Here is a 26,882-nt window from a genome sequence, read left to right on the forward strand (position 1 = left end):
ACATAGGCAAGAAATTAACATTAGGAGCTAGTTGATTAGGTATGAAAATATTTTTTAATGTACCAAAATGTGATATTATGGATATTTTTGAGATGGTTAAAATAGATCAATCATGCACAAAATAAATCCGATTCTTGTTATTTAAAAATCTTAAATATAAAAAATCTGATGTGTTTTTCCCAAATATGCAGCAGCGATGACATTTTGATGTCTTTTTCAGCACTAACAAGCCATGAGTAAATGTTGTTAAATACTGCTGATAAAACAATGAATGAACTACAAATGAGTAAATGAATGAATGAATGAATGGAAGCAGCAGCAAGAACTGAGAGAGAGAGATTGTCAGTGTTGTTGTTAACAAAAGAAAAAGCGTGTATGAGACTGAAGAGCAGACATCAGACACAAGGTGGTGGATCAGAAAGATAAGATAAGCTTTATTGATCCCAGTGGGGATATTAGGTCAGTGTGGCAGGAAATTAAAACAGGTAAAAGCTGAGGAAACTGAGGATATGTTGGTGAAAGCAGGAAGTGACCAGTGGCTCTTCGTACATTCTGGCTTCTGTTCCTATTTCTCATTTCAGGTTTGCTATTAAATTAAAGACAAGCCACAACAACGACAACAAGATCTTCACCCTCAGTGATCCTCATGCTACAGCAGCGTCATACTTTAAACAATATCTGAACAATAGCTTCAGCCCACAGTCTTATACGGCTCACTGAGCAGCCAGGGATCCAAATGGGATTTCACAGTTTTTGTTATGTTGGCAGCCAGTGAAAACTGTTATAAAATACCACAAGGCAATCACCATGTGGCCACGCTATTGATTTAGCTATTTCTGTACAATCAAATATTAACAAGGGTGCAGTCATGAAAAACAATGCTTTTTTTTTTTTTCCTCCAACAGACAGCGTTACTGCTGCCGGAGGGTCATTTGTGAAATGTCTTCTATGCCTGGCCGTGCATTTGTCATACGTTATGGCAACCCAACCCAATGGTTATGGTGGCAACTGGGAAATGCTTTCATATAAATAATGCCAAGTCAGCTTCATTTGTCTTTAATACAGTTGGTCCCAAAGAGCTTCAGAATGGCAGCATTATGAGAACGATAAATAAAGACATCCCAACCCTACTGAGATTAATAAACACAAACGTCATTAAAGAAAAGAAAAAAAGGAATTACCTATGTGGAGAAATACCAAAGCAGGGGACCCCCTTCACCTATGGTCATCATGTGATGGATAGTTAGAGAGAGAAAACAATGACTAAGTGTGAAAATGTATGTGTTTTATTGTCTAGCATGAAATTGTTAATTTTATAGGAAGTGATATTTATGTTGTTGCAACAATTATCAATTTCCCACCTTAGCTGTGAAGGTTCCCACAACTCCCACAATCCTCCTGTTCATAAAGAATGAGTCTACATTTGGATTTTACATTTTCAGCCAGACTGCAGCTGAGGCCAAGTAGAGCATGAGACGAAGAGGGACCATCTGAGTTTTATTATGCAGCATTGTCCTCAGCCGGAGAGGAGGGGAGGATGGGTGGAACAGATGTTTAGTAAAAAAAAAAAGTATTAAGTTATAGAAAAATTATATATTTCCATGTGTTTCAATGAACCTGAAATACACCCTGACACTGGAAACCAAACTGGAGATGGCTGGCAGGCATAACCTTTAAAAACTATAATTGCATTTCAATTTATTAAAGAGGACCTGTTGTGCTTATTTGAGGTTCATACTTGTATTTTGGGTTTCTACAAGCGTATCTTTACATGCTTTAATGTTAAAAAAAAAACGGTTTATTTTTCACATACAGGCTTTGCTGCAGCACCTCTTTTCACTGAAAAGCTCAGTCTGCTCTGATTGGTCAGCTGGCCCACTGTTGTGATTGGTCAACCGAACCAAACTCTTCGGACTCCGCTCCAGCTCTGCTCTAACTAGCTTTGTTTGAGGGTGTGGCAAACTACCCGCTAGGCAGGGATTATGCAAAGATGTTACTTGGTGACATCACCACGTTACAGAAGAAAAGGCAGGACTTCAATCAAGGCGTTTCAGACAGTTCAGTATCAGTGTTTCTGTGGGGGAGAGTAACTCTCTTTGGCGTGGACTTTGCAAACCTTTTACATGCACAAAAAAATATATAACACACTAAAGGAAAGGACAAAAGCACTGAAGCATAATAGGTCCTCTTTAACATAAAGACATAAAGTGTAGAATAATAAATAATAATAAACGTAGAATTTAAATAACACAGTCCTTTTAAAATGCATATGAATGTGCATGCACTTTTGATTATCATTTGCCCTCCATAACACTGATCTGTGGCAGCAGCCAACTGTACAGATGGCGAGATCAGGTCGAGTTGCCAGCGCTGCCCTTTGGTAGTTTGACTCTCGTCACATTGCACAGATGAATAAGTCATATAAGGCAGCTCTGCCATCTCTTCTGTTTCACCTCGGGGGGCAGAGGATTGCTGAAGTTGCCTGGAGCTCGTCCAGTTTTTGGGCACTAAGCCTCCCTCAAAGAAGAACTCATCCCAGAGCGCTCAGTGCAGAACCAGTACAGTACGTCCTATAATCCCTGACATACGTCCATCTATCTGCAGGGTTTCCTGCAGGAAATCCCATTATTAACAATTCAGTTCTTCAGTTCTTACCAATCATTGTAGAATAAATACTGTTAATGGTTGTAGAAATAGTGAAGACATTGCAGATACAATAATGTTGATTAGATAAATTAACTAAGTATGTAAGATTATTGCTTATGTTATCTGACAGTGTTGTAACAACACAGTCTGCTGAATCAGAATCTGGTTTATTGACAAGTAGGTTTTTACGTACAAGGAATTCGCCTTGGTGACACCCCATTTAAAATACAACTGAAAAAATGTGGTCTTGAGAGACTTAGTGTCTTTAATACATGCCCTCTTATTGTGTTATACTGATTTTTGAAAACCAAACATCTTGGCTATAAAGTATGACAGGAAACATCCATCCATACATTCATTCAGCACCTTTTTTATAATAAAATGTATGGGAAGCAGCTGCAGGATGCCCAACAGTTGGTCACTGAAAAAAATTTGTTCGTGGCGGTTTGTGTTGTGCGAAAGCTGAGAGAAAAAATTCAGTTTTTTAGAGAAGTGAATGATACAGTATGTACTACCTTTTTCTCAACCGGTAAATCAACTAAAGCAGAAGATCGTTTCAACACAACAACAACAACAAAGCTAAAGAGAACATATTGTACCAGTAGAGAAACTGGTTATTATAGTAACTGACTGTCCAAAGAGAAAAGGCGAAGTTGTGACACGCGATGCAACAAAGCAACTGAGCAGGAACAGGAGACCTAAAATGAATGAGAGTCCATTGTTATGGAAACAAGATACACATTATGCAATCTGCTTATTATTTCTCCTCAAAAGCTCTGTACCTCTCAACAAACATTATGCAAAAACACAGTCTAAGAAATAATACAGTTGTGTATTAATACAGGCAGGTATTCCACAGAGGCAACCAGTGAGGTGAACCCTGAACAGGACCAGAGCTGAAGGAACCACCAGATGTGAAAGTGATTCGAGCCCAGAAACTGTCCGACTCTGAGAGAAACGTATTTCATCACTTACAACAGCCCCACTCTTTCTCTCACTTATCATCATCAATCATCATCATCATCATCATAACCCCATTTGTACTAAGCAGGAATAGGATACATTTTAAAAATCTCTATAATACAATAGGGCTGGGCAATAACTCAATACGATCATTTATCAATGGAACTGTATCGTGGTGAAATCATATATCAAGATATTTTAATAAGGGCTGTCAAAGTTAACACGACAACACGTTAACGCAAATTTGTTTTAACGTCACTAATTTCTTTAACGCATTTACGCAATCGATCTTTCCGAGGTTGTATCGGGCTCAGTTTTAAAGCTAAAGTGAAAATACTGGCACCATATGAAACTAGAAAATTCCATGGGTACCAACCGTGTCATACTAGCTTGACGTGGAGGAGGCTAAATAACGCTCCAAACTTGTTACATTTTGGCGAGGAAAAACTATCATGGCCATTTTCAAAGGGGTCCCTTGACCTCTGACCTCAAGATATGTGAATGAAAATGGGTTTTATGGGTACCCACGAGTCTCCCCTTTACAGACATGCTCACTTTATGATAATCACATTCAGTTTGGGGCGAGTCATAGTCAAGTCAGCACACTGACACACTGACAGCTGTTGTTCGCTGTTGGACTTGAGTTTGCCATGTTATGATTTGAGCATATATATATATATATACAAAAATAGGCTTTACCATGCACTTATTTCATAAAGAATATTTATTAAAACATGTTATATCATGATATACAGTATATCGTCATCGAAATATGACATGACCTATATCGGGATGGAAAAATACTTTATGGAGCACATTCTCATGAGCTTCTCCTCTCAGTATAACACAATACATGAGGTTGAACCAACACTATAACATTATAACCTTCATGACGGTAGGATTTATTTCATGGCTGTTGCATTTGACTGCACTAGTTTTAGCTAGATGTACCTAATAAACTGGCAATTAGAATAAATCCAGTCCTCTGGTGCTGGTTGCTTCCAGTTTTCAACACAACCAGCATGGTAGTGAAAGTGGGACTTGTCTACTTGGTGTGCAAGTTAAAAAGAAAAGTCACGTTCAATCACGAGAGGAAAGCACCAGTAGTTCAGAAGGTACAAAGAAGAAAGTGAGGTAATAAAAGAGAATAAAAGAGAAAGAACATGAAATAAAATGTGAGAAGGCCAGAGAGATGAGAAAGAAGTGGATGAGCTCAGTGATGAGATAAGGTGTGAGGCATCGATCTGCAGGAGACACAGTGTATTACTTACAGTGTAGAGTTCATTCGTCACCTTCACCAGCTCCTCGTGCATCTGGATCCCAATGTCCTTGCTCTGAAACACAGCGAGCAGAAAAAACAGGGATGAGACAACAAATGAGGTTTGAGCCTTCAGCTGTGACCCGACAAACTCGGCCGGTAAAGTGCTGACACGGTGACTTTGGTGAATCATGGCGAAGTATCTCGACAGCGACTGGATGGATGGCCACCAAATTTGGTTCAGATATTCAAGGACATCAGAGGGTGAGTCCTAATGACTCTGGTTATTCCCCGACTTTTCATCCAGCGCCACTGTCAGGTCAGAATTTACACTTCTCCAACACCTGAGTTTGTGAAAAGCTGCCTCTGAAATGAATGACTGGCTCACCAAAAAGATAAACCCGTCATTAGGCCTTTCTTCTTCCAACAATTTGGATTTTTGACATGTTACAGTTTAACAGCCCCACATGTCCTGACTGTTCAACATGTAGGTTTTTTTTTGTCATAAATGTTCTATTAAAGGAACAGTGTGTAACATTTCGGGGGATCTATCAGCATAACTATGTTTTTGTTAGTGTATAATCACCTGAAACTAAGAATTGTTGTGTTTTCGTTAGCTTAGAATGAGCCCTTCATATCTACATAGGGAGCGGATCCTCTTCACAGAGTCCACCATGTTGCATGGGCACCGGAAGTAGAGGGGTAGGGGACCAACTTCCGTTGCTCCTAAAGTAGAGTTAATATGGTGAGGATGGCCTCTGAGCGAGGCGAACGGCGTTATCACGGTTTTGCACTCACGTTATCGCAGACTTGGAAAGGGAGGAGTGAGCGGAGGGGTACTCAGTTGGTTGCAATCTGCAACCACATCACTAAATGCTACCAAATCCTGCACTGTACCTTTAAGTCAAATTAATTGAATTCAAATTTTATTCTTTAAAGTTTGAAATTCTACAACCAATAACACAGCCATTTTCTTCACTTCCTCCATCTCACCAGCTATTCCTTCCAAACATGAAACAGGTTGCATGAGGAAATTAATGCAAACATGGAGGCCGCTTCTCTAATAAATTAAAAATAATATTGAGGCTCACAAACCTATTGTACAATGCACAAGCAATCACAGTGTTGTTGGACTTTCGATTTCTCAGTAGTATACCTCTTATGTACAAATTTACATGACACATTTACTTACTGCAGCAACATGTAACTGTGAACAACACCACATTTAATTTCCTGTGATTTTTGCACCTTTTGAAAAGTCTCAATTTCGTGTGTGTGCGTGTCTGAAGTGCGTCAAGGGGTGAAGACAATGTGTGACATCCTCTGACAAGGGAAAAACACGCTCTATTGATGTTTCACTGTGCTCTACAAAGATAAATAAAAATCAGTAATGCATCAAGAGGAACAACAAGCCCCATTTCCAGTTTCATATCTCATGTTAATAAGGAAAAGATTGGCTTAAGCCATCATTTCCTTCTGCCACCAATTTAATATGTTTCCTTTGGAAGAAACTGTCAGAGAGTCAGTTAACACCTCATAAAGCTGCACAGATATTATGCACCTGCACCTTTCAGCATGCTTTGGTGATCAAAAACATGGGAAACACACCTGGACTGGAGGGAGAAATAAATGACAGAGTGAATATAATAATGTCTGTCTGTGTGGGAGAGAAAAGACGTTATTTGAAGACGCTGAGGTGAGAAAATGCACCAGCAGCACCAGCGTTTCTCAGTCTAATGGTCTGACACATTCAGAGAAGCAGAAGTAACACCTCTCCTAACCTTACCGAGCTATAGAATGTGTTATATATATGTTATGTTTGAGAGAGGGTGCTGCAAAAACCCATGTCAGTCCAATCACAAATAGGACGCTGGTTGAGCTACTCTCTACAGTGTGACTATAATTAGTCTTCTTAATTTGTCTTTAATGTAGTGGTGGGATCAGGAAACTTACAGTTAGATATTAGTAGATATTTACTGTCGATTTTTACTCAAAATGTAGACGAAGTTTCTGCAAAACATGTACATGTACTATAAACATAAAGTTCAGCAAAGATTCCTATCACTTAAGATTATAATTTGGAGAGACATGAAGGAAAATTATGCAGAGTTTGCCCATTTTCAACCTTATCCCTGCATGCATTAGTCATTAAGTGTGATGTGTACATCCTCCGCCATATGTGCCAGGTCTCTACATCCAGCTGTAGCAGCTCAGATTCCATCTAATTGTGTATTCTCATGTCAGTGGGTTTTCACTGCAGCAAAAATTCAGTTTTTGTTTTATCGTGTGTGTCTGAAGGTGTCACCACGTCTATAGTATGATAGTGTTGGTATACTGTTTGTTTTATTGTTGCACGACAAACTAATACAAGCAGCAGAGAAGAAGGGATGCTGATTGTCTGTAGTGAGTGCAAGGACAGTAACGGAGGTTACAGACAGTAAAATGTTGGAAAACGAGTACATTTTGCCAGGCAGATTCTGGTCTTACTGCACCATAAGCAGAGGGCAACCTTTGGGTCTGAAAAGTGAAGTCAATGCTGAAGTGCCTTAAACTTGCATTCTTTCTAATAGCCAGCAGGGGGCGATTCCTCTGGTTGCGAAAAGAAGTCTGATTGTATAGAAGTCTATGAGAAAATGAGCCTACTTCTCACTTGATTTATTACCTCAGTAAACATTGTAAACATTAGTTTTTTGTCTCAATCTCTAGTTTCAAGTCTTGTTCAATACAGCATGATGTTCATTTAGTAAATTATGGTCCCATTTAGAGTCAAATAGACCATAAAGCAGGGGATGCTTTAGGGCGTGGCTACCTTGTGATTGATAGGTCGCTACCACGGCGTTGTCCGGTCTGGGAGTTGTCCGTGTTTTCGTCTTACTACTTTAACCCTTTCACAGTGTGTTTTCAGTTCATGAAAGTTAATTGTAACATTTTCATCGCTTAAAAATGGTCTTATTCAGCGTTCTGCTGCACTTAGCTCCACCTTCTCGTGTCACTTCTGGTTGTAAAAAGCCAAGATGGGCACGGCCAAAATGCTAAACTCAAAACGGCAGTCCACAAACCAATCGGTGACGCCACGTCCACTTCTTATATACAGTCTATTACCATGAGTAAGGGAGAGGAGTCCCATTAAGATGGCAAATTAAAAAAAAAAAAAAACAGGTCACAATGGAACCAAAGTCCACCCCTCAAACTTAATTATCAATGCTGAGCAAGTAATCGCAAGAAATTTTAGTGGCTGCAAACTAAAATCTTTCACAAAGCCTGGTTGCTGTAATGAGTGAGACTTAGTAATCTGAAACACACTGCATTTTGGAAAAACAAAAGTCAGATCTTGAGGGTCTTCACAGGTGATGGACAGGAAAGGAAAAACTGTTGAAAGTGAAAAGGTCGATAAAATTAACGGCATGTTCATGAGCGAAACAATGCCACTTGTCAGTTGGAGATTGATGCATACAGCTAATTATGTCAGATGGGTGGGCTGTTGGTGTGCATATAACAATAGCTGATGTCTTGCATGCTGCATACTAAAGTCTGCAGTGTGTCACATGCATTTAAATATGGCAATAACATTTAAAGTAGAAGAAAATGTTCTGTGCTCTCTCTACCTTTCTTAGAGGCTTCTTTTAACAGTGCGGACTCATTAATTCGGATGCATCATGGTGACTCAGCAAGATGCATAATGGTCATTTCACATATGAATCATTATGAGTATCATTTTTCTGTCAGATCAGGAAGTGTGTTGAAAGAAAACCACACTGCACCTTTATGGACAATGACTGTCTGAACAGTGACAGGTAAGTATTCACGCTATTCAGACACACATAGTCAAACCACACCTACCCCCAATATGTTGGTCCACACCCTGCTCGGCTAACTGGGCTTGAACAAACTTGCTACTGGTGAGTCAGAGACTTAACTAATCATCAAAGAGGGAAAAACTCATCAGAATAAATCTTGCTCCGACAGCTCTAAACTAGATAATGAAATGTACCCAGAAGAGATTAAACAAAATCTCCTCAGTGATACAGAAGGGATTTGATGTTTTGACTTTGTTTGTTTCTGGAGTGCAGGCATTAAGTCCTGCTCAAACAAGCATTGGACTGAGTGGGATAAATGGGGAATATCCTCCGAGGGCTCCGGCTGCTGGTGAATGGCATCGGTATGCATCAGTGGCTCTGAAGTGAGACAGACTGCACCATGTACTGCAGAGGCTCAGGGAGGATTCAACCAGCGAATGTGATGCAACACACTGTAAGAGATGTGGCGGGTCGTATTGTAACAGCCCTTATAGGAACGCGTGTTAGTATACATCCATAAAGCCTTCCCTCTATGAAAGGCAAAAAAGTAGCAGAGTTGAAACTGCTGTAGTTTATGTATTAAAGGGTAACTTCGGTATTTTTCAACCCGGACACTATCTCCCCATGTTTTGGTGTCTAACTGACTAATGGGGACAACAATTTCTGAAATTGGTCCAGTATTGAGGGAGAGCGCTGTAGACAGCAGCTGCTCACGGGCTGCAATATGGTGCTATTGGGGCAAGCTGGCACCGTCATTTATGTCCACTAAAAGTGCTTGTTTTTGCCATAACAGGCTCTGATTGCTGTTATAAGTGTCTGACAACATTATGGAAAGAGTCTCGCTCAAGGAGAAATCTCGTTCTGAAATCTGGCGAGGTGACGTGTTGCTGGAAGACAACAGTGGAATAGTGGAATACCTCCATGGTGGAAACGCGAGTGTCAGCCGGGAAGAGTTTGTTGTGTTGAGTACAGAAAGTGTAGCTTAGTGTTATCTAAAAGATTTTCGATGTGATGGCTGAATATTTAGATGATTTCGACAATGTGGATGAAGTCTTTGAATTCGATGGCCAGCCGTATTTACTTGAGCCAGAGGATACGGATATTCAGATTTCACAACGATTCTTCTCCTTGAGCGGGACTTGGACACAATAACAAACAGATTGGATCAAGCGAAAGGTAAGAAAAAGGTTTTATTTCTTTGTAGGGTCCTTTCCATAATGTTGTCAGACACTTACAATAACAATCTGAGCCAGTCAGTGGCAAAAACAATCACTTTTAGTGGACGTAACGTTACAGTGGCGCTGCTCACTTGCCCCACAGCTCATTTCATGACTGCCGTCTACAGCGTTCTCCCTCAGTACTGGACCAATTTCAGAAATGTTTGTCCCTATTAGACACAAAACATGGGGAAATAGGGTCCAGGTTGAAAAATACCAAAGTTGCCCCATTAATATATTCTCTTTGCAATTCATCTATATTGAGATTGAGATTGTCATGGAAACAGAAACGGTGCCTTATGTACATTCACATTCATCACTCCTATGCATCATTAATACGATACATTCCCTCTATAAGTCACAGATGTGTTTGTCTTTCACATGCTAAACGAACTATTGATCAAGTTTTTGTCGACAGCTGCCCGTTTTGTCCCTGATCACCTTGTCATGTCCAACAGTCAATCATCCAAAGCTCTTTCATTCATTTCTGTTTAACATTTTTAATTTTCTGCAGGACGTCTTTGATGCATTATTTATTGCCTGCCATAATGTCTGCCAGCAAGCAGCAGCAGAGAAACCCATTCATACTTACAAATATAGAAAAAGCTACCTGAGGGCATATGACTCAAAAAGGACAGAGTGTTTCTCCCTTTTCAGCTCTGGCATAGTTTCTGACAAACACTGGCCTGGCTGCCATCCACACAAGTATACATACACACACACACGCACATGTCTACATACACACATATACATACACATACACACACACAGAGTAATATCTGAATGGAGCCTAGTAAGCAGAGTGCAGCTCACCTACAGGAAGGCCTGCAAGGTGAAAACAGGGTTCTGATGTTTGGATAAGACCTCAGACATCTCTGCTATGTGCTGACAGTGAGCCAGATATTGCTCACACTGTAGGGGCTGCAGGGTGTTGGGCGAGGGGTGCTCAGCTTCACTTTTCCGCATGCTGCTTGGCAGGCCAGACCAAACTCATACACCTTCTACTAAATCCATGTGCGTTGAGACGGAGCTCAAAGCACCACATTTCTTTGGGCTGCCATCATCATTTGTATGCTCAGGCCAAATTGAAGTTAAAAAGTAGAGACGCAGCTTTCATTTTAGTTGCTGCAACTTGCAAGTTCATAGCAACACCAAGGCATGACAACAAGGCCCAGAGTTTACAAAAATGGAGAGATAAAATCATGAAAGCTCCGAGCAAATTGCTTGGTATTTGTATTGTCCTTTTATCTCTGGCATTTAATGCACTGCTGATAAGGGAGTAGCAGTAACAAAAAGAAGGAAGGATGATAGTCTCACTGACCTTCTTGAACAGGCGGATGATGTCCTCGCTGACCTGGGCCAAGCGGACGATGACATTGTTGGTGTAGATGTCGCTGAGGGTGGCATGATCACGGCTCTCTCGCCTCGTCTGGTTCAGCACCAGGTACCAGCAGTTTACGGAAGACAGCAGGTGCTGGTCTTTCCTGAAAAACAGGGAAATGCAGGACTGTTAGAATGTCATAAAGTGGACAGGTGGTAATGTATTTTAATGTTCATTTGCTCTAAAATTTCTATTTTATGTAACATAATCCCAGTTTAAACAGGCCTAAGAGTCAACAGCCAAGCTTACAATCTGTGAGGCTATATTTAGACACCGTAATGATTTGAGCTAAATGGTAACATCAGCGTGCTAACATGCTCACAATGACAGGGCTAGGATGCAGATGTGTAGCAAGTGTAATGGTAACCCTGTTTACCATCTTAGTATAGTGTGTTTAGAGATGTTCTGATACCATTTTTTCCTTCCCTTTCCGTTTCCGATACCTGATCTTGCATATCACTCGATACAGAGTTCCGATCTGATACCAGTGCGTTAAAAACAAAATTAATATATATATATTTTTAACAGCTGTGTACTACTAGCTATACCTGGCTCAGGTTAAACCCTTTGTAAAACATGAACAAATACACACAGAGAATGAATGCCATAGAACTTTCTTTTATTATCTAGTGTGACAGATTTTCCAGTGTAAAATATTGCCAAATTGCTGACATTTTTCTACAATCTTCGCTAGCAACCGCCCGATCGGTACTGTGCATGTGCAACTCTCAACGGAGATGAGAAAGATGCAAGGTGGCGTACTCATTAGCTCACTCGTTAGCTACTTCTATCATCGATTTGAGACGCAGCATTAGTTTTTCCCCGGAGCTGATGATGAAAGCAACTAACGAGTGAGCAATCTCGCTTCTTTCTCGTCTCTGTTGAAAGTTGCACATGTGCAGTACCAATCGGGCCGGATGCACGCATCGGGGAAGCGAGCAACACATTTTGTTGTTGTTGTTCCTGTGTAAAAGTAAATGATATGATAACGGTATCGGTGCATAGACTCGCTTACTCACCGATACCCGATCCAATATGGATTTGCACATTTGTCTCATGTTTGCAGAATTTGCACATTGTACATTGGTAATAGGCCTACTGAACTGTATTTGATTGCATATGATTGATCCTCAAGCTCTTCCAGTGTTTTTACTGTTTCTTACTATTGTCTTATTTGTAGTTCATGTTGATTGTGGTGAAGCCAAAGACAATAAAGTTTCTAGGCTGTATTGGAGGCCTTTCCGATACTGGTATTGGTATTGGAACAACTCTAGTTGGCATGCATTACAGCAAAGGCTGATGGGAATTTCATTAGTTTTGCAGGTATTTAGTTAAACCAAAGTATTAGAGAAAGTCACATTTTGACCTGATGATGGTGCTAAATGTAACGTTAGGGGATCACTAGAGTTATTACAATTCATCCTGTGGAGGTGATGAGTGTCTGTATCTGCAAGATGAAAGCATTTGAAGTTATTGTAAACAATATAGCTACGAATATGACCCGCTGAAAGCATAAATACCACAACGTTTCCTTCTTTGGTGAATGTCTTCATCCCTCACTCCATCATTTCCTCTCTGTCTTCCACCACACTCCAAACAATGCTACGGTCTAGTAAGGCATCAACTTGTTGTAAATGTATGATGCTGGTGGTGACCATAATGATGGTGAGAGTCATGGGCCCTGATTGCTGCATAATCAGTTTAAACTGTCTCCGCCTCGGGTGATTTCAAACAGAAAGACAGAGGCACATCGAACCAGACACACGCACACAATCCCTTCAAACCCCATACCCATGTCTGGGTCCTATCTGAGCATTAATCAATCAGTCGACCCCGAAGAGGAGACAAAGAGAGAGAGAGAGAGAGAGAGAGGGGGAATGGGAGCAAAGGAGGGAGATAGCCAGAGCAGGGTGGGGGATAGGGTTTCACTGTGGAGCAGAAAACAGAGATGAGCAGCAACATCAAAAAGCCCTCCTTCAGAGAGCTTCCATAATGCTAATCACATCTAATGAAGTTGATATCCAGCTACTCCACAGTGCCTTCCCCATTATTCCTTTACTTAACTCTGCCCCTAAACGCACTCACATCAGGCTGACAGCACACTAACACCAGCACATTGTTCTGTGAGGGGCAGAAAACAGCATGGCATGTGTAGAAAAACTCGATCCATCCATTTATTACTGGGCCTGCTTCTTCAACGTTAGATTGAGAATGGCGTCCCTGAGATACACTTTGTCTGAAAAGCAAGTCGATTAATTTGCCATTACAGAAATGTAATAGTACTTTGAAAGAGCCGAGATAATCCAGTCATAAATTCGCGCCACATTTCAGCCTTGCAATCGAGAGGTAATAATAAAATGATGAAATTGAACATTAAATTGATGTATCAAACTGAGATGAACCCGACCGACAGACAAAAGATTGGCAAGATTTAGGTTTTACTAACAATAGAGGACCTGGTGTAGAGCATATTCTCCTTCGCTCCTCTGGGATGGCCTATTTCTACCTCCTCAGTCACCATCCCTCATTTTGTACCAGTTGTGCTTGACTGACCTATCTGCATGTAAGGGACGCAGCTCCTCGGTGTATAATTGCAGTTCGTGGTTGAGAGGTTTAGGGGACGAGCACCTCTACTCTCTGCTAATCCCTAAAAGTGGTCAGAGATGCTTCATCACATCCCCAAGCACAACCAGGGTCCCATTTAGTCCCTTTTTATTATCCTTCTTAGCTTTCCACCCAAACACTGTTCAGGTAAATCCTCAGCCCTCCTCTGATGGTTGAAAGTGCTCGTGGACCCGTAGTCCCCGATGTAAATATTGCTGCTAAATCTGCTGTTTAAAGAGGACCTATTATGCTCCTTTTCAGGTTCATACTACTAGAACATGTTGACACACTTAAATGTTCAAGAAATGTTACTCATGTTACTTTCCTCATATCGGCCGTGCTGCGGCATCTCTTTTCACCCTCTAAAGTTAACTTTCCTTTTAGATTATGAGAACTCGACTGGAGTTCCAGGTTATTTACTTTTCAGGCTACACTGATAATATTGGAATTTATATTTATATAATTTATATCATTTATATATTCTTAATGCTCGGGGTTAAAGCCTTGAAGAGAGAAACAGACAGGACACAAGATCGTTTTTTCCCAGTCGCTGTCCTCATTTCACAGGAATTAGGAGCAGAAGTTCGGTAATTAGGCCTGTGTACCAGCAGCATCTCTGGGAGCATTTTAACACAGTAATGAATGTAGCTCCTCCACTTGTTTTATGGGAAAGAGATGCTACCTTCTCTATACTGGCTCTTATACAGAGGCCTCCATCGCAAAGGATCGACTTCAGCATGCAGCAAAACTCATTCATCTCTACTCTGCACCCACTTCTCCTCGCTTATTTCCTGTAAAAAGGGCTGAGTATCAGTCGAGAGCCTGCGGGTCAATTAATCTAGAGGCCTTCAAAAAGGGTTGCTTTCGGATGGCTCCGTGCCCTCGGTATTTATACACAGGATATCATTAACATGCAGAAGGCAAACAATGAGCTCTGAGAGTCTCTAGAGAAGTGAGAAGGAAGAGGAGGAGAGACGAGTGCAGCTTTCTGGCATCCTATTACATCTGTCTCATCCTGCAAAGCACTACCTGGCAGTCTCCGTGTTTTTTTTTTACAAGTTCTGCACTGCATCAGTGTCTCTGTGAGGCAGACATGCAGTATAATCTGTGAGTGCATGGAGGAGCATGAAGAAGATCAGACAGCGGAAGTGAAATGAGAAACAAAGAAAGAGTGTATGGTTGGAGAGTATTGCAATAATCCTTTGATTCAAGGATAAACTGATGGCAAGCTGTGTTTATAATGTGCATGCCCTGAACAAGTCAGCATTATACTGTATAGAACAGTGCATGTGCTTTAGTCACGGCCGAACTGGATGCCACCATCTAATCACCCAGGGCCTCTGATGTGTCTCAGCCAGGATTTCCAGAAGGAAGTGTGTATTTATCAAACCAGGACTCGGCTCTGTGAAGGCCTTTAATCCCCTCCACACTGCCAGCCTGCTGCTTATCAATGAAACAGCCAAGGAAGAGGAGAAGGAGCCAAACAGTTTCAAAAGACAAGGCTAGCGTGGGCACATGCAGCCAGCTTTGCCATTCAAATTCGTTTTGCCCCCGTCTTCAAGCAGGGCTTCAATATGCTACGGCGCTGATCTGCACATCATTTAGCAAGTTGTTTTTTTTGTGAGCGGACACACTGCCAACATTTGATAATGCACAGCTGCACAGACACAGGGGCCAGACCGGAGCAGAGCGGAGCACAGGATAGCAGCGTCAATGAAGGGTTTGACAAGATCTGAAAAACAAACTGCAAACCAGCTAATCTGTCGATGTCGTGCATGCTGACTTCCACCAGCTGGACTTGTCAACCTGACAGGAGCAGGGAACGGACTGCTGTGTTCAAACAAACCGAGCCCAAAGAGATATAGTTTAACCTTTGACCTTTTACCCTCAGAGCTCCTGAGAGCAGCCGCGGTTCAACTCAGGCTGTTCTCATACACTGTTCGTAGCTACACCTACGAAACGCAATGCAGTGTAAATCATAACAGTATATATCCAACGAAATCAAGTCATATGTAATCCACGTAATTGTGAATCAGGAAATATAAAGAGCGACAAACGCCACGAAGGGAGGAGGTCGGGGTGGACGGGTAGGTCAAAATACAGGAGACCAGTGTTCGCACCTCGTGTGAAACCCAAAGTCAACATTTATTTATTTGTCACATAACTTCCGTACATAAGTCACGCCACTTCCGGTGTTATTTTCACCCAAACCACAATCATTTCCTAAACCTAAGTAATTCTGTTGCATAAACCTAACAAAGTAGTTTTGTTCCCTAAACCTAACCAAGTCTATCTTTTCCTAAACCTAACTAAATAGCTTTGTTGTTTCCTGTGAAAATGTAAGTTTATTTAGAAAAGACTGGAGCGGAAATTAACACGTGTCTCGTGTTGCTGGACATTTGTAAGAAAATGCACGAAAAAAATTGAGGAATAACTTTTCGTAAGATATCATACGAACCGCTGTATGAGGATACGATGTTCAACTACATAGTAGGTCTGCAAAATTAATCTAACTTTGATCAAATCTTAATGTGGCTTACTGCAATATTCAAATTGCAGGAGGCACAATATTTGTTAAAAGGCAAAATATGTGTCAGAATATCATTTTAAATTAAATAGTGTGGTGCTGCAGAGATGTCCTGGCCTACACATCATATTCTACAGATTTAAGAAAACATCTTTGCTTGGTACAGATGGCACCATAATCATTTTAATATGTTTTTCCTGTGAAAATAAGAATAATGATATAAAAATTAGCATTCCCTCTAATGACGCAAATCATATCGCAATATCAGTCAAATGAATTGCAATTACATATTTTATCAAAATCGCTCAGCCCTACTATAGTTACACAAAATGGAACTGAAGCTACAGCTGTAGTTTGGTGCCAGTGCACGAAGCACCATTAAAGCATCTGGTACTACGCAGCAGACATCATTCATCATAATTAAATAATAACTAGAGCATTGCATCACACTTTTTTATAGTGGCTGTTTAAAGATGAACGTATTCTGGACACAGGCTGCATCACACTTAACTGTTCTTAAAAGTAACACACGCTGGAATATCCATTGATATATTTCCCAAGCTGTGCCCTGCTGACCATGAAATTAACAGAGACATCATTTGAAAATGAGCAAAAACAGCTTCAAAACTAAAATAGCTCACATTTATTCTACAAAGATCTGGCACTGTAAAGATACCAAACAATTTCCACCCCCAGTTCCTCCCAAACCAATTGCTTGGACACATGCACAAAGAGATTAACACACACAAACGCACGCACACCAATTTGGACATCACTACAAGCCCGGTCTTATCTCTCTCAGACAGGTTATTTTCCATATCAATATTGCATGAGTTGCCTTTTTAATGGTGCTGTGTTACGTCTGTATGTCGGATACCAATCCACTCTAACTTGATGGGGTACGTTCTAAATGCCATCCGTGATATATATCCTGAAACGTCTGCTCCATAATTATAATCAAGTTAGCTGATGTCTCTCAGGGAACTGTGAACCAAGTAAGAGAAAGGAAGTGGTGCACTATCTGGCACGGCGACTGCAGTACGGAGCGTCTCAGTAACCCTTCAGTGTGTCTTTTCACTGTGGCAAATGAGGTAAAGTGGAAGAAGCGAAATTATCCTTGGTCGGGTTGCTGCGGTGCAGCTGTAGCTGCAGTAGCTGTAAATCACTGTGGCATTCAGCCTGCTAATGAATCTGCACTGGGAGGGTTCAGCCAACAGACTGCAGGCAGGGATCCAGCACATATGGGAGTCTGTCCTGGTCAAGATGACTCTATTGTACTGCTCTGTTTTGATGTCCTTCAAAAAACATAAACCTATAACTAGGCACAAGATACTAGGCTGCTCCTGAAGTACTCGTCTGCAATGTAAGGCTGTAAGTAACGATTATTTTCATTGTTGATTATTTTCGCAATTAATGGATTAGTTGTTTGGTCTATAAAATGTCAGATGTTTCCCAAAGCCCAAGATGACGTCCTCAAATGTCTTGTTTTGTCCACAACTCAAAAGATATTCAGTTTACTGTCATAGAGGAGTAAAGAAACCAGAAAATATTCACATTTAAGAAGCTGGAATCAGAGTATTTTGACTTTTTAGGGCTGTCAAATTTAACGCAATAACAACGCGTTAACGCAAATTCGTTTTAACGTCACTAATTTTTTTAACGCATTAACACAACTTGCGATATCGATATTTCTGAGGCTGTAGCAGCTTCAGTTTTAAAGCTAGAGTGAAGATACTGATATCATATGAAACTAGAAAACCTAAGGAATCCATTGGTACCAACCATGTCATACTACCTTGACGCGGAGGAGCCTAAATAATGTCCCAAACTTACACTACATTTTGGTGATAATAAACTGTAATGGCCATTTTCAAAGGGGTCCCTTGACCTCTGACTTCAAAATATGTGAATGAAAATGGGTTCTGTGGGTACCCACGAGTCTCCCCTTTACAGACATGCCCACTTTATGATAATCACATGCAGTTTGGGGCAAGTCACAGTCAAGTCAGCACACTGACACACTGACAGCTGTTGTTGCCTGTTGGGCTGCAGTTTACCATGTTATGATTTGAGCAGATTTGTTATGCTAAATGCAGTACCTGTGAGGGTTTCTGGACAATATTTGTCATTGTTTTGTGTTGTTAATTGATTTACAATAATAATTATATATATACATACATACATTTGCATAAAGCAAGCATATTTGCCCACTCCCATGTTGATAAGAGTATTAAATACTTGACAAATCTCCCTTTAATCGATTATCAAAATAGTTGGTGATTAATTCATTAATTGATTTAATTGTTGCAGCTCTACTGCAGTGCAATGCAGAGTTTACAGAGCACAACCTTTACTGCAATGACTGACATTCACAGGCCTGTTCGAGGGTGTCGGCAAAAGGATATTTCAGATTTGCTATCAGATGAAATACGGAGTCAAAGATAACAAAGACAAAAGCAAAAGCAACTAAATGTCTTCACAAAATAAAGAGACTTGAGGGCCTACAAGTGTTTTTCTGTGTTTTTTGGGCTTTATACCAACAAAGTGTTTTTATTGCACAAACAAGTGTTTTTCTTGCTTAGGCCCACTTGGTGTTTTGGTGGCTCGCCATGAGCTTAACATGCACTAAAGTGGGAGGAAGGTCACAGAGTGCAGGGCGTGTCGCAGCTGATTACCAGGATTTGTGGTCGCCCGCCTGCTCAGATCTGGAGTGCATGGCACAAGGTGCAATCATGTTATGAGCTTAAAAAGCTGAAATATCGGTCAGTTTGAATTTAATGTACGCTGTATATATGCTCTAAGCAGGAAAAGGTAAAACTCTTTTCATTCCAATACTTGAAAGAGAGAGTATGTATGAGTGACACATATCTTTCAGTTTGACACCCTCTATACATGTCAAGTGTGAGCAGTAGCCTCCCGCCCACGCTTCCTCTGTGGTCTGTCACTGCTTCAGTTTGACTCTTAAGCTCATATTGTCGACCTGTGGAGTTCAATACACAGTCTGCCATGATCTCGACAGTGTAAGGTATAATATTATTAGAACATGTGTTTTTTCAAACACCTGTCTCTCGCTAAGTTGATAAGATCAACTGTACAGGCCAAAGGTTAAGCTACTGTGTCGCAGCAGCAGCACAGTTCTGTCTACTATCAGCCAAGTCTTAGACGCCACAGTGAAGCGCGCCTCCTCTAACACATCTGGACTCAATTATACAGTCAAATCCTCATTCACTTCACACACACTGCTCTCCTACATACAGTACGTGCACGTATCCACACATTTCTACATGATCTCATTCTGTGAAGAAGTCCAAAAATATGTTACCAAAGTAAAAGAGCTTTTGATTAGCTGACAGTGACTTTTTTTATTTTCCAAATGAACAGTGTGAGGCACATGTGTCTAAACTTTGAACCAGGTCACTTAATAATCATCATAACTAAACTCACTACTCTTTAAATGAAAACATCCAATATGATGAATTGGCTTCTCATAGATGGATGGCAACATTTCAGAAAAGTATATCTGTTTTTGTGGATCATATGATCGATAACCAGGATACATACACTATGCATTTTTAAAACTTACAGTGGATTTGTGCAATCTGTGGTTGCAGATTGCAACCAACTGAGTACCCCATCTCCTTACTATAATAACAGTACTTTAGGAGCAACAGAAGTCAGATGGCAGCTGGCGGTACCACGGTTTTGCACTCTGCGACTCACGTTACCGCAGTTTCACAATCGGTCGGAGAACTACGGTGGCCTTCAGGTAACGTAAAAACATGAAAGGCTCCCTCTGGAGTCAGTGTTTGGTTTGTCCGTTCTACTGTAGAAACATGGTGGACTCTGTGACTCTCTCATTCTAAGCTAACGAAAACACAACGATTCTTAGTTTCAGGTGATTATACACTAATGACAACATAGTTATGAATATTATATTCCATTTCTGCTAATAGATCCCCCAAAATGTTACACACTGTTCCTTTAATGTTGCACTACTATATATGTATGCACAAGAAGTAGTTTGCATTACAGCCCAATTCAATGTATTAATTGTGTTGTCATTTCCTGTTTTTACTGATGAACATTCAGGGATTTTGTGGTTTTTGTTTTACATTACTGTAGTATTTATAGAATATGCATTTACTGTATTTTCTATCTTTTCACAACTGAGTAACAGACACAGAACATCTGTGTTTTCATTTGAGCAGTTTAGTAATAACATCGTCGTGCAGCAGATCAGTGATCCTCTGAGAGTTAGACGGACCTCTTCATATCACACATTTCAAGACTCAAAATGTGAAAATGTGAGGAATGCAGTCCCGCTGTTTCCATTTGCAAGAATCAGAGCTGGCGTAATAGACTACATGTATGTGTAGATTCATCATGTCTGAGATCTGCTGCCAGATCACAGCTGGGTTAGCGTCCCGTTTCCAGACTGAACTAAACTTGCTCGCCGGAGGTGATTGATTTTGGGAGCGGCAGCGCTTTAATTTCATGCCCTGCATGAGTCATGTACCAATGTGTTATTGGTGGTTTATGAGCACAAGATCCCTCTTTTTTTTCCACCAGTGTTTCCAGAGCTGCAGATCTAAATGGGTCAAGGCTACTGCGGGTGAGCTGATTCTGATCTGATGACATTCAATGACCTTCCTTATTCACTGTTTCCTTTACTCCTAAGAGCTATTCATGCTTTATGCCTTTGTACTTCACCACTGGCTTTACCCTTCTCTTCAACAGTCTTTCTTTCATTCAAATATTACATGTAAAATAATAAAATAAAAGTAGTAGGAGATTATTGACTCTATAATTGCGTTTTTATAACTTTTAAAAGTAGTTCTATAATTATATAATATGATATTGCATAATTTAGTACAATATGCTATAGACTTAAGCACTCTAAAAACGTTTTAATCTATGACAACTAATTCATCCTTGTTAGTCAATATCTTTACAGTAAGATGTATCAGTCCACTGATACACTTCTATCTTGGATAAATGACATGGTTTTTAATTTAATAACCACCTCCACAGGTTTCTGTCTGATGCAGAGCCCGTCGAGAGTCTGCCGTATTTGTACATAATGGATGCAATTAAAAACATAATGAAGCATAAAGCTTCACTCAAAGCCTTCTTCTATAAAGTTAAGTGCTAGATTACAGCATTGGATTTGTTATGTCCGGCCCCTCAACAGTCTTTAACTTCTATAATGAACTGCATCCTCGTCATCGTGCCAGAACCAGCTGACCTTTGAAGACGTCATATAGAGATGGCTGTAATAATAGAGATTCCTTTACAGTACATAATCATATCGGAGCATTTTGTTGTATAGTTCTGCACTGTAATCAAACAAGACACTGTGATTAGTAGCAGGGCTGGGTCTTACAGTCAGGTTATAAATAGCCAAGTGTTTAGAGGGGGGATAAAGTCACTTGGCATACACATCAGCCCTGTGGTCTGGGCACATGTTGAGAGGGAAAAGGGACAGTAGCTTTACAAAAATACATTTAAACCGAACAAAATCAGCTCAGTTACAAGTAAATAACATTAAGGAAAGTAAATATGAAAATGCTGCTGCTTTCAAACAACAACACACAGACAAGGGCGTAACTTCCACCGACGATGAGGGACACATGTCCTCGTCATTTTTCAAAATCCAATTTTTGTCCCAATCACTTTTATTGTCTCAGTTAGATTTACTCACTTAAACAATGTCTTCTTACTGTCCAGTAGTCAAAACCCAGATGAGATAAAAATGTTGATATGCTGCTGAGTCGCCTTCAATTATTAGTGTGCTGATAGCAATAAGCTTAACGAGCAGCGGTGAGTCATTTGTGGACTTTATTTTGCCCCGGGTTCTGAGAGAAAGCCTGCAGGGCACTACTGAAAAAAACAGTGCAAACTCCTCTGCACTTGTTTGAGTTAAAAAAATAACAATCTGAACTTATACACCCATTTTCTCCTAACAAATGTGCTATACAGTGATCTTTCCTTACAGTAATGCCAGCTGTGAGCGCATCTGTTTTTAAAGCATGTTTGCACAAGTTCCATTTGTAACGTTACCTTTTTAAACTTTTAAATTTTCCAAATAAACCTGCAAAAAGATCCATCTGTCGCCTATTCCACCTGAAGTAAAGTAACAAACACATTCCCAGTTCATTACATTATCGAGCAATTAGCAAACTAAATGAAGTATAAACTCATTTTATCACATTTGGACAAGCTCTTACATTATCCAACAGTTGCCATATGCCCGGCTGAAAAACTACTATATGAAGCAAATCTTTGCTGGGATGGAAGAGTGAGTAAAATATACTGTACATGTCAGTCTTCAGAAGTTTATAATCCGTTTTTAAATGTTGCCTATTTTATCATATTAGATTGCACAATGTAGTTTAATATGATGTTTTTGCATAGACTACATTACAGCTCCATACATACAACATAGTTAAATATTTTATAAAGCTAAAAATGCTGTGTGTATAACATATTTACGCTGTATCCAGCGACCATCATCATATTAATTTGGAAAGCATAGATAAAGATATGTAAAACCCAAACCATCAGCCTCTCTCACAAGCTCTCAGTTGCACAAACACTGCACAGGCAACAGCTTCAAACACCTGCCTGGCAGAGAGGGAAACTCACTTGAACTGCTGGTGTTCCCTGGAGCTGCGGATCTTGGAAGAGAACCTCTCGGCCAGTTTCTCTAAGCTGCGGGAGTACTCCAGTTCAATCTCCGCTTTGCGGCGGAAGAACTCCTGCAGGTCCTGCAGCAGCTGGATGCGAGACTCAGACTGTTGCTCCAAGCATTTGAACTGCTCCACCAGCTGGTTACGGATCTCTGTCCATCAAAACACACAAGCAAAAATGGTATGAGTCAACTGTTTATGCTGCTGTCACAACAGTGCGCTACATGCCCTGGTCAAAAACATGTTGTGATGATGGCAGGCATTATTATGAAGTGTATTAGCTATCTTCCACACACTCATTTCAAGTTGTAGGATGGTTTACCACAGGGACATATCATGAAAACTCACTTTTTCAGTGCTTGTGCTCATACATTTGGGTATCTGGAGAGCCTACCAACCAACTACAAAATAAGACAACCCAGTCAGTTGTTGTGGGCTGCCGAGATCAGAAAACATGTGATTCAACAAGCCATTCAGATTTGCCTCCCCTTCCCAAGTGTTTCCATTTTTGCCTGTGGTATCGAAAATGGTATTGTATAGATTTTTTTCGAGGTATTGTGTAGAAGTTAGAAAGTCCAGTATCATGACAACACTATCACAGTCACTTAGAGACATGTTAACACAAGCCAAGCAGGGCTGCTACATCAATCCTCAATCACAATTTTGGTGTTTGTAATCAATAACCATCAAATGTTATCTAAACGTTATTCTAAGCTATTTCATTACACTCCTTCAGACCAGCAGCACCATAAAGCCTCTAGCTGAGAGTGGGAACGACCAGCGAGGCTCCACGCCAAGTTGTAAGGTGACCCGTGTGTGCACGACCTCTCGTAGGTGTCTACACTGTGGACGTACTGTGAGATCAAACTGATTTAATGTGAAGCTAATGCACTCCCCCACTTGGAGCGAGTAGAAGAGTAAAAGAGGAACCTGAGGCAGACTACAGATCCTTCATGCCAGTGGGAACCCACAAGAGCAACCTGACTCCTCTTTGTAGTGCTGTCATCAGCAGCACCGATGCCTCCGCTGAGGAACAGAGAAAGGCCTATTTTAACAGAAACCTAACCTGATGGAAGAAGCTGCCGCAAACAGGATGAGTGGTGTCGCTTCTCAAGAGGAAGGAAAGCTCCTGAACTAATGAGCATCCTTTATTAGAAACCTAAAATGATGTTTGATCATCTCGTATTAAAGACGTTTTGTTGTCACGTACAAACAGTATTTGCCTCAGTGATTACAGCTCATCCAGCAGCGGTTTCATCACGGGTTTTGTATGCCTTCAGTGTTTTTCTTTTGTGATGACTTCTTTAGAAAATGTTGAATTCCTTCATTTAAAGCAAAGAAGTTCAACAAGAATAGACAATCTATCTCATTATGCACTGTACAGAATGTATTTGGCCAGCCCATTCAAGCCTCTCAAAAGGACTTTTTTGTATTCATTTCTATCTTTAAAACGTCTGCGTGGTAACGTACTTGAAAACAGCGATGGAAAAATGAATTTCCTCATTGTAAGTCACTGCAAGTTGTGACATCCTCGACTTACAACATGAGTCATCGCCCTAAAAACGAAGGACTAAGGGTGGATTTTCTGCATAACTGAGCCATGGAAGATGAGCCGCTGACTGAATGGTGAAACCGCTGCAGCGACACAGACTGTGTTTCCATGCTGCCGAGGGTGTAATTTGGTCAGCCAAACCCTCCTCTAGATATATGCAGGCTCTTTCTCGCTGCTTGCCATTTGAACTGAAACAGTGATGTTGTGGGGGCGAGCCCTGTGATGTCGTGCCGCCTGGCCTCAGCCTGGAGCGGCATGCCTCACTCTGTGGTTAACCATTGTCCCAGCCCTCCTCTTCATCCAGGGGCCTCCCTCTCCCTCCCAGCTCTCAGGGCTTAAAGCTCAGTCTTTAGTGGGAGACCTGAACCAGAGCTCAGGGAGAGACAACCGATTCAGTCCTGATGGGAATATCTTGCTTTCCGATTTTTCTTTAAACGGTGCAAAAGCAGGAGAGCCGAGAGAAATGCCCCAGGAAAAATGTGACACCAACGTGCATGAGTGACGGGGAGGACTTTTGAAAACACACTAAAAGGGAACTCTGAACCTCCAGCTGCAGCTCTGCATTTGACAGATGAGTTTGGAAAAATAGGTCACGCACACCAGTAGCGTGCCCTTCCCTCTCAGAAACCATGAGCAACTGGAGAATTATTCCCTAAGTGTTCCCAGCTCTTTGAGTGGCTTCATTGGCTGCGGTTTATACTGTATAAAGTGAGGGACCCCTCTGTGGTTCTTTTCAATCTGTGAGGAGAATCTGAACGTTTATAGGCCTGAAGCAAAAGTGAAGATGATTGTTTATCTGTTTGGATCACCACCAACATAAGTCCTGCGCACTATTATGACACTCCTTAAATAAAGAAATCCTTCTGCTCTGATTTGCAACCACGTGAAGAAATAAAAAGAGCGGCATTAATGGTGTAGATAAAACACTCAGACACACAACACGCCTTTACTGCTTTCAAGAGTGATTACTGGTTCAACACCAGCAACACATCAAGTGCTTTTAAAGCTGTTGAAAAGATTCATGTTTAATATTAGAGACCTCTCATGTTCTATATGATCTGTATAAAACGTAACCGCGGTATAAATGTCTCTTGAGCTACACCCACCATCTCATGCCTCCCCTCCTTTCTGACATGTATGTAACGAGGCTTTGAACTCACACATTTCTGTGTAAAGATGCTAAACATGGATGCCCCACTTTCAGCTCGGCTGCTCTGGATTTCTTGGTTTAAAAAAAATAAATTAACATAGTTCCAGATAGATCTCTTTATAAAATGATACATGCAAACATCACTGAGTTCATGGAACGAGAAGGGAATTTTAGCAGCCAGATTTACAGTTTAACTATTAGCATCATTGTTCAAGAGCAAAGCAGTGCATTAAAGCAGGGGTGCCCAAACGTTTTCTCTTGGAGGGCCAAAACTGGAACTTAATGGAGGGCCACGGGCCAAAAGCAAACAACGATTGTATTGTATTGTTTAGATGCAAAATGGTACTAGGATCCCAAGTAGCTTAAGCAGTTTAAATAGTATTTTTTTATGAAAAAAACTCTAAATTCTCTGATTCCAGCTTCTTAGATGTGAATATTTTCTGGTTTCTTTACTCCTCTATGACAGTAAACTGAATATCTTTGAGTTGTGGACAAAACAAAACAAGACATTTGAGGATGTCATCTTGGACTTTCATCAACATTTTTCACCATTTTCTGGCATTTTATAGACCAAACAACTAATCGGTTATTCAAGAAAATAATCAACAGAATAATCGACGATGAAAACTATCATTAGTCATAGTCTTAGACTAATGCGCCAAAAACGTTACGGGCTATTGTGTTTTGGGTCTATTTAGCGTTCACAGTACAGTCCTTCTCGGGCTGATCCAGCTGACTTGAGTTTTTTTGTTTATGGAGTAATTCTAAATTAACAAAGAGTGAATAAAGACAGTAATGATTGAATGTTCGTTTAGTTTTTACTTGAACTTTCCTCGGGATCAATGAAGTTACTATCTATCTATCTATCTATCTATCTATCCATCTATCATAGTTGACCCCTTAAAACAACAATTGGGCTCATTTCCAGTCATACCCAATTTATGCAAATCCAAGACTTTTTAAGGACACCAGAATGCAGAAATATTCAAATACACCATTTTAGAAAAGGCCAAAATAACACATTTATACTAAATTAAAAAAAAAAACTGCATTGCTTTTGCCCCAAACTGCATGTGATTATCATAAAGTGGGCATGTC

At 40.6% G+C, this 26,882-nt stretch overlaps 1 protein-coding gene across 5 annotated transcripts in view; it reads right to left on the minus strand.

The window, feature by feature from the left end:
- Positions 1 to 26,882, minus strand: part of srgap3 (SLIT-ROBO Rho GTPase activating protein 3) — a 75,826-nt gene that overhangs the window by 34,264 nt on the left and 14,680 nt on the right. For all 5 annotated transcript variants that reach the window (XM_074634460.1, XM_074634417.1, XM_074634439.1 and 2 more), the window contains exons 2-4: positions 23,039 to 23,234; positions 11,203 to 11,365; positions 4,881 to 4,943 (exon numbers count right to left, since the gene is read on the minus strand). In XM_074634460.1, the coding sequence (XP_074490561.1) occupies positions 4,881 to 4,943; positions 11,203 to 11,365; positions 23,039 to 23,234 (422 nt within the window). The remainder of the gene's footprint in view (positions 1 to 4,880; positions 4,944 to 11,202; positions 11,366 to 23,038; positions 23,235 to 26,882) is intronic.

The sequence above is a fragment of the Sebastes fasciatus genome, chromosome 1 (genome assembly GCF_043250625.1).
Source record: "Sebastes fasciatus isolate fSebFas1 chromosome 1, fSebFas1.pri, whole genome shotgun sequence".
Lineage (NCBI taxonomy): Eukaryota > Metazoa > Chordata > Actinopteri > Perciformes > Sebastidae > Sebastes > Sebastes fasciatus.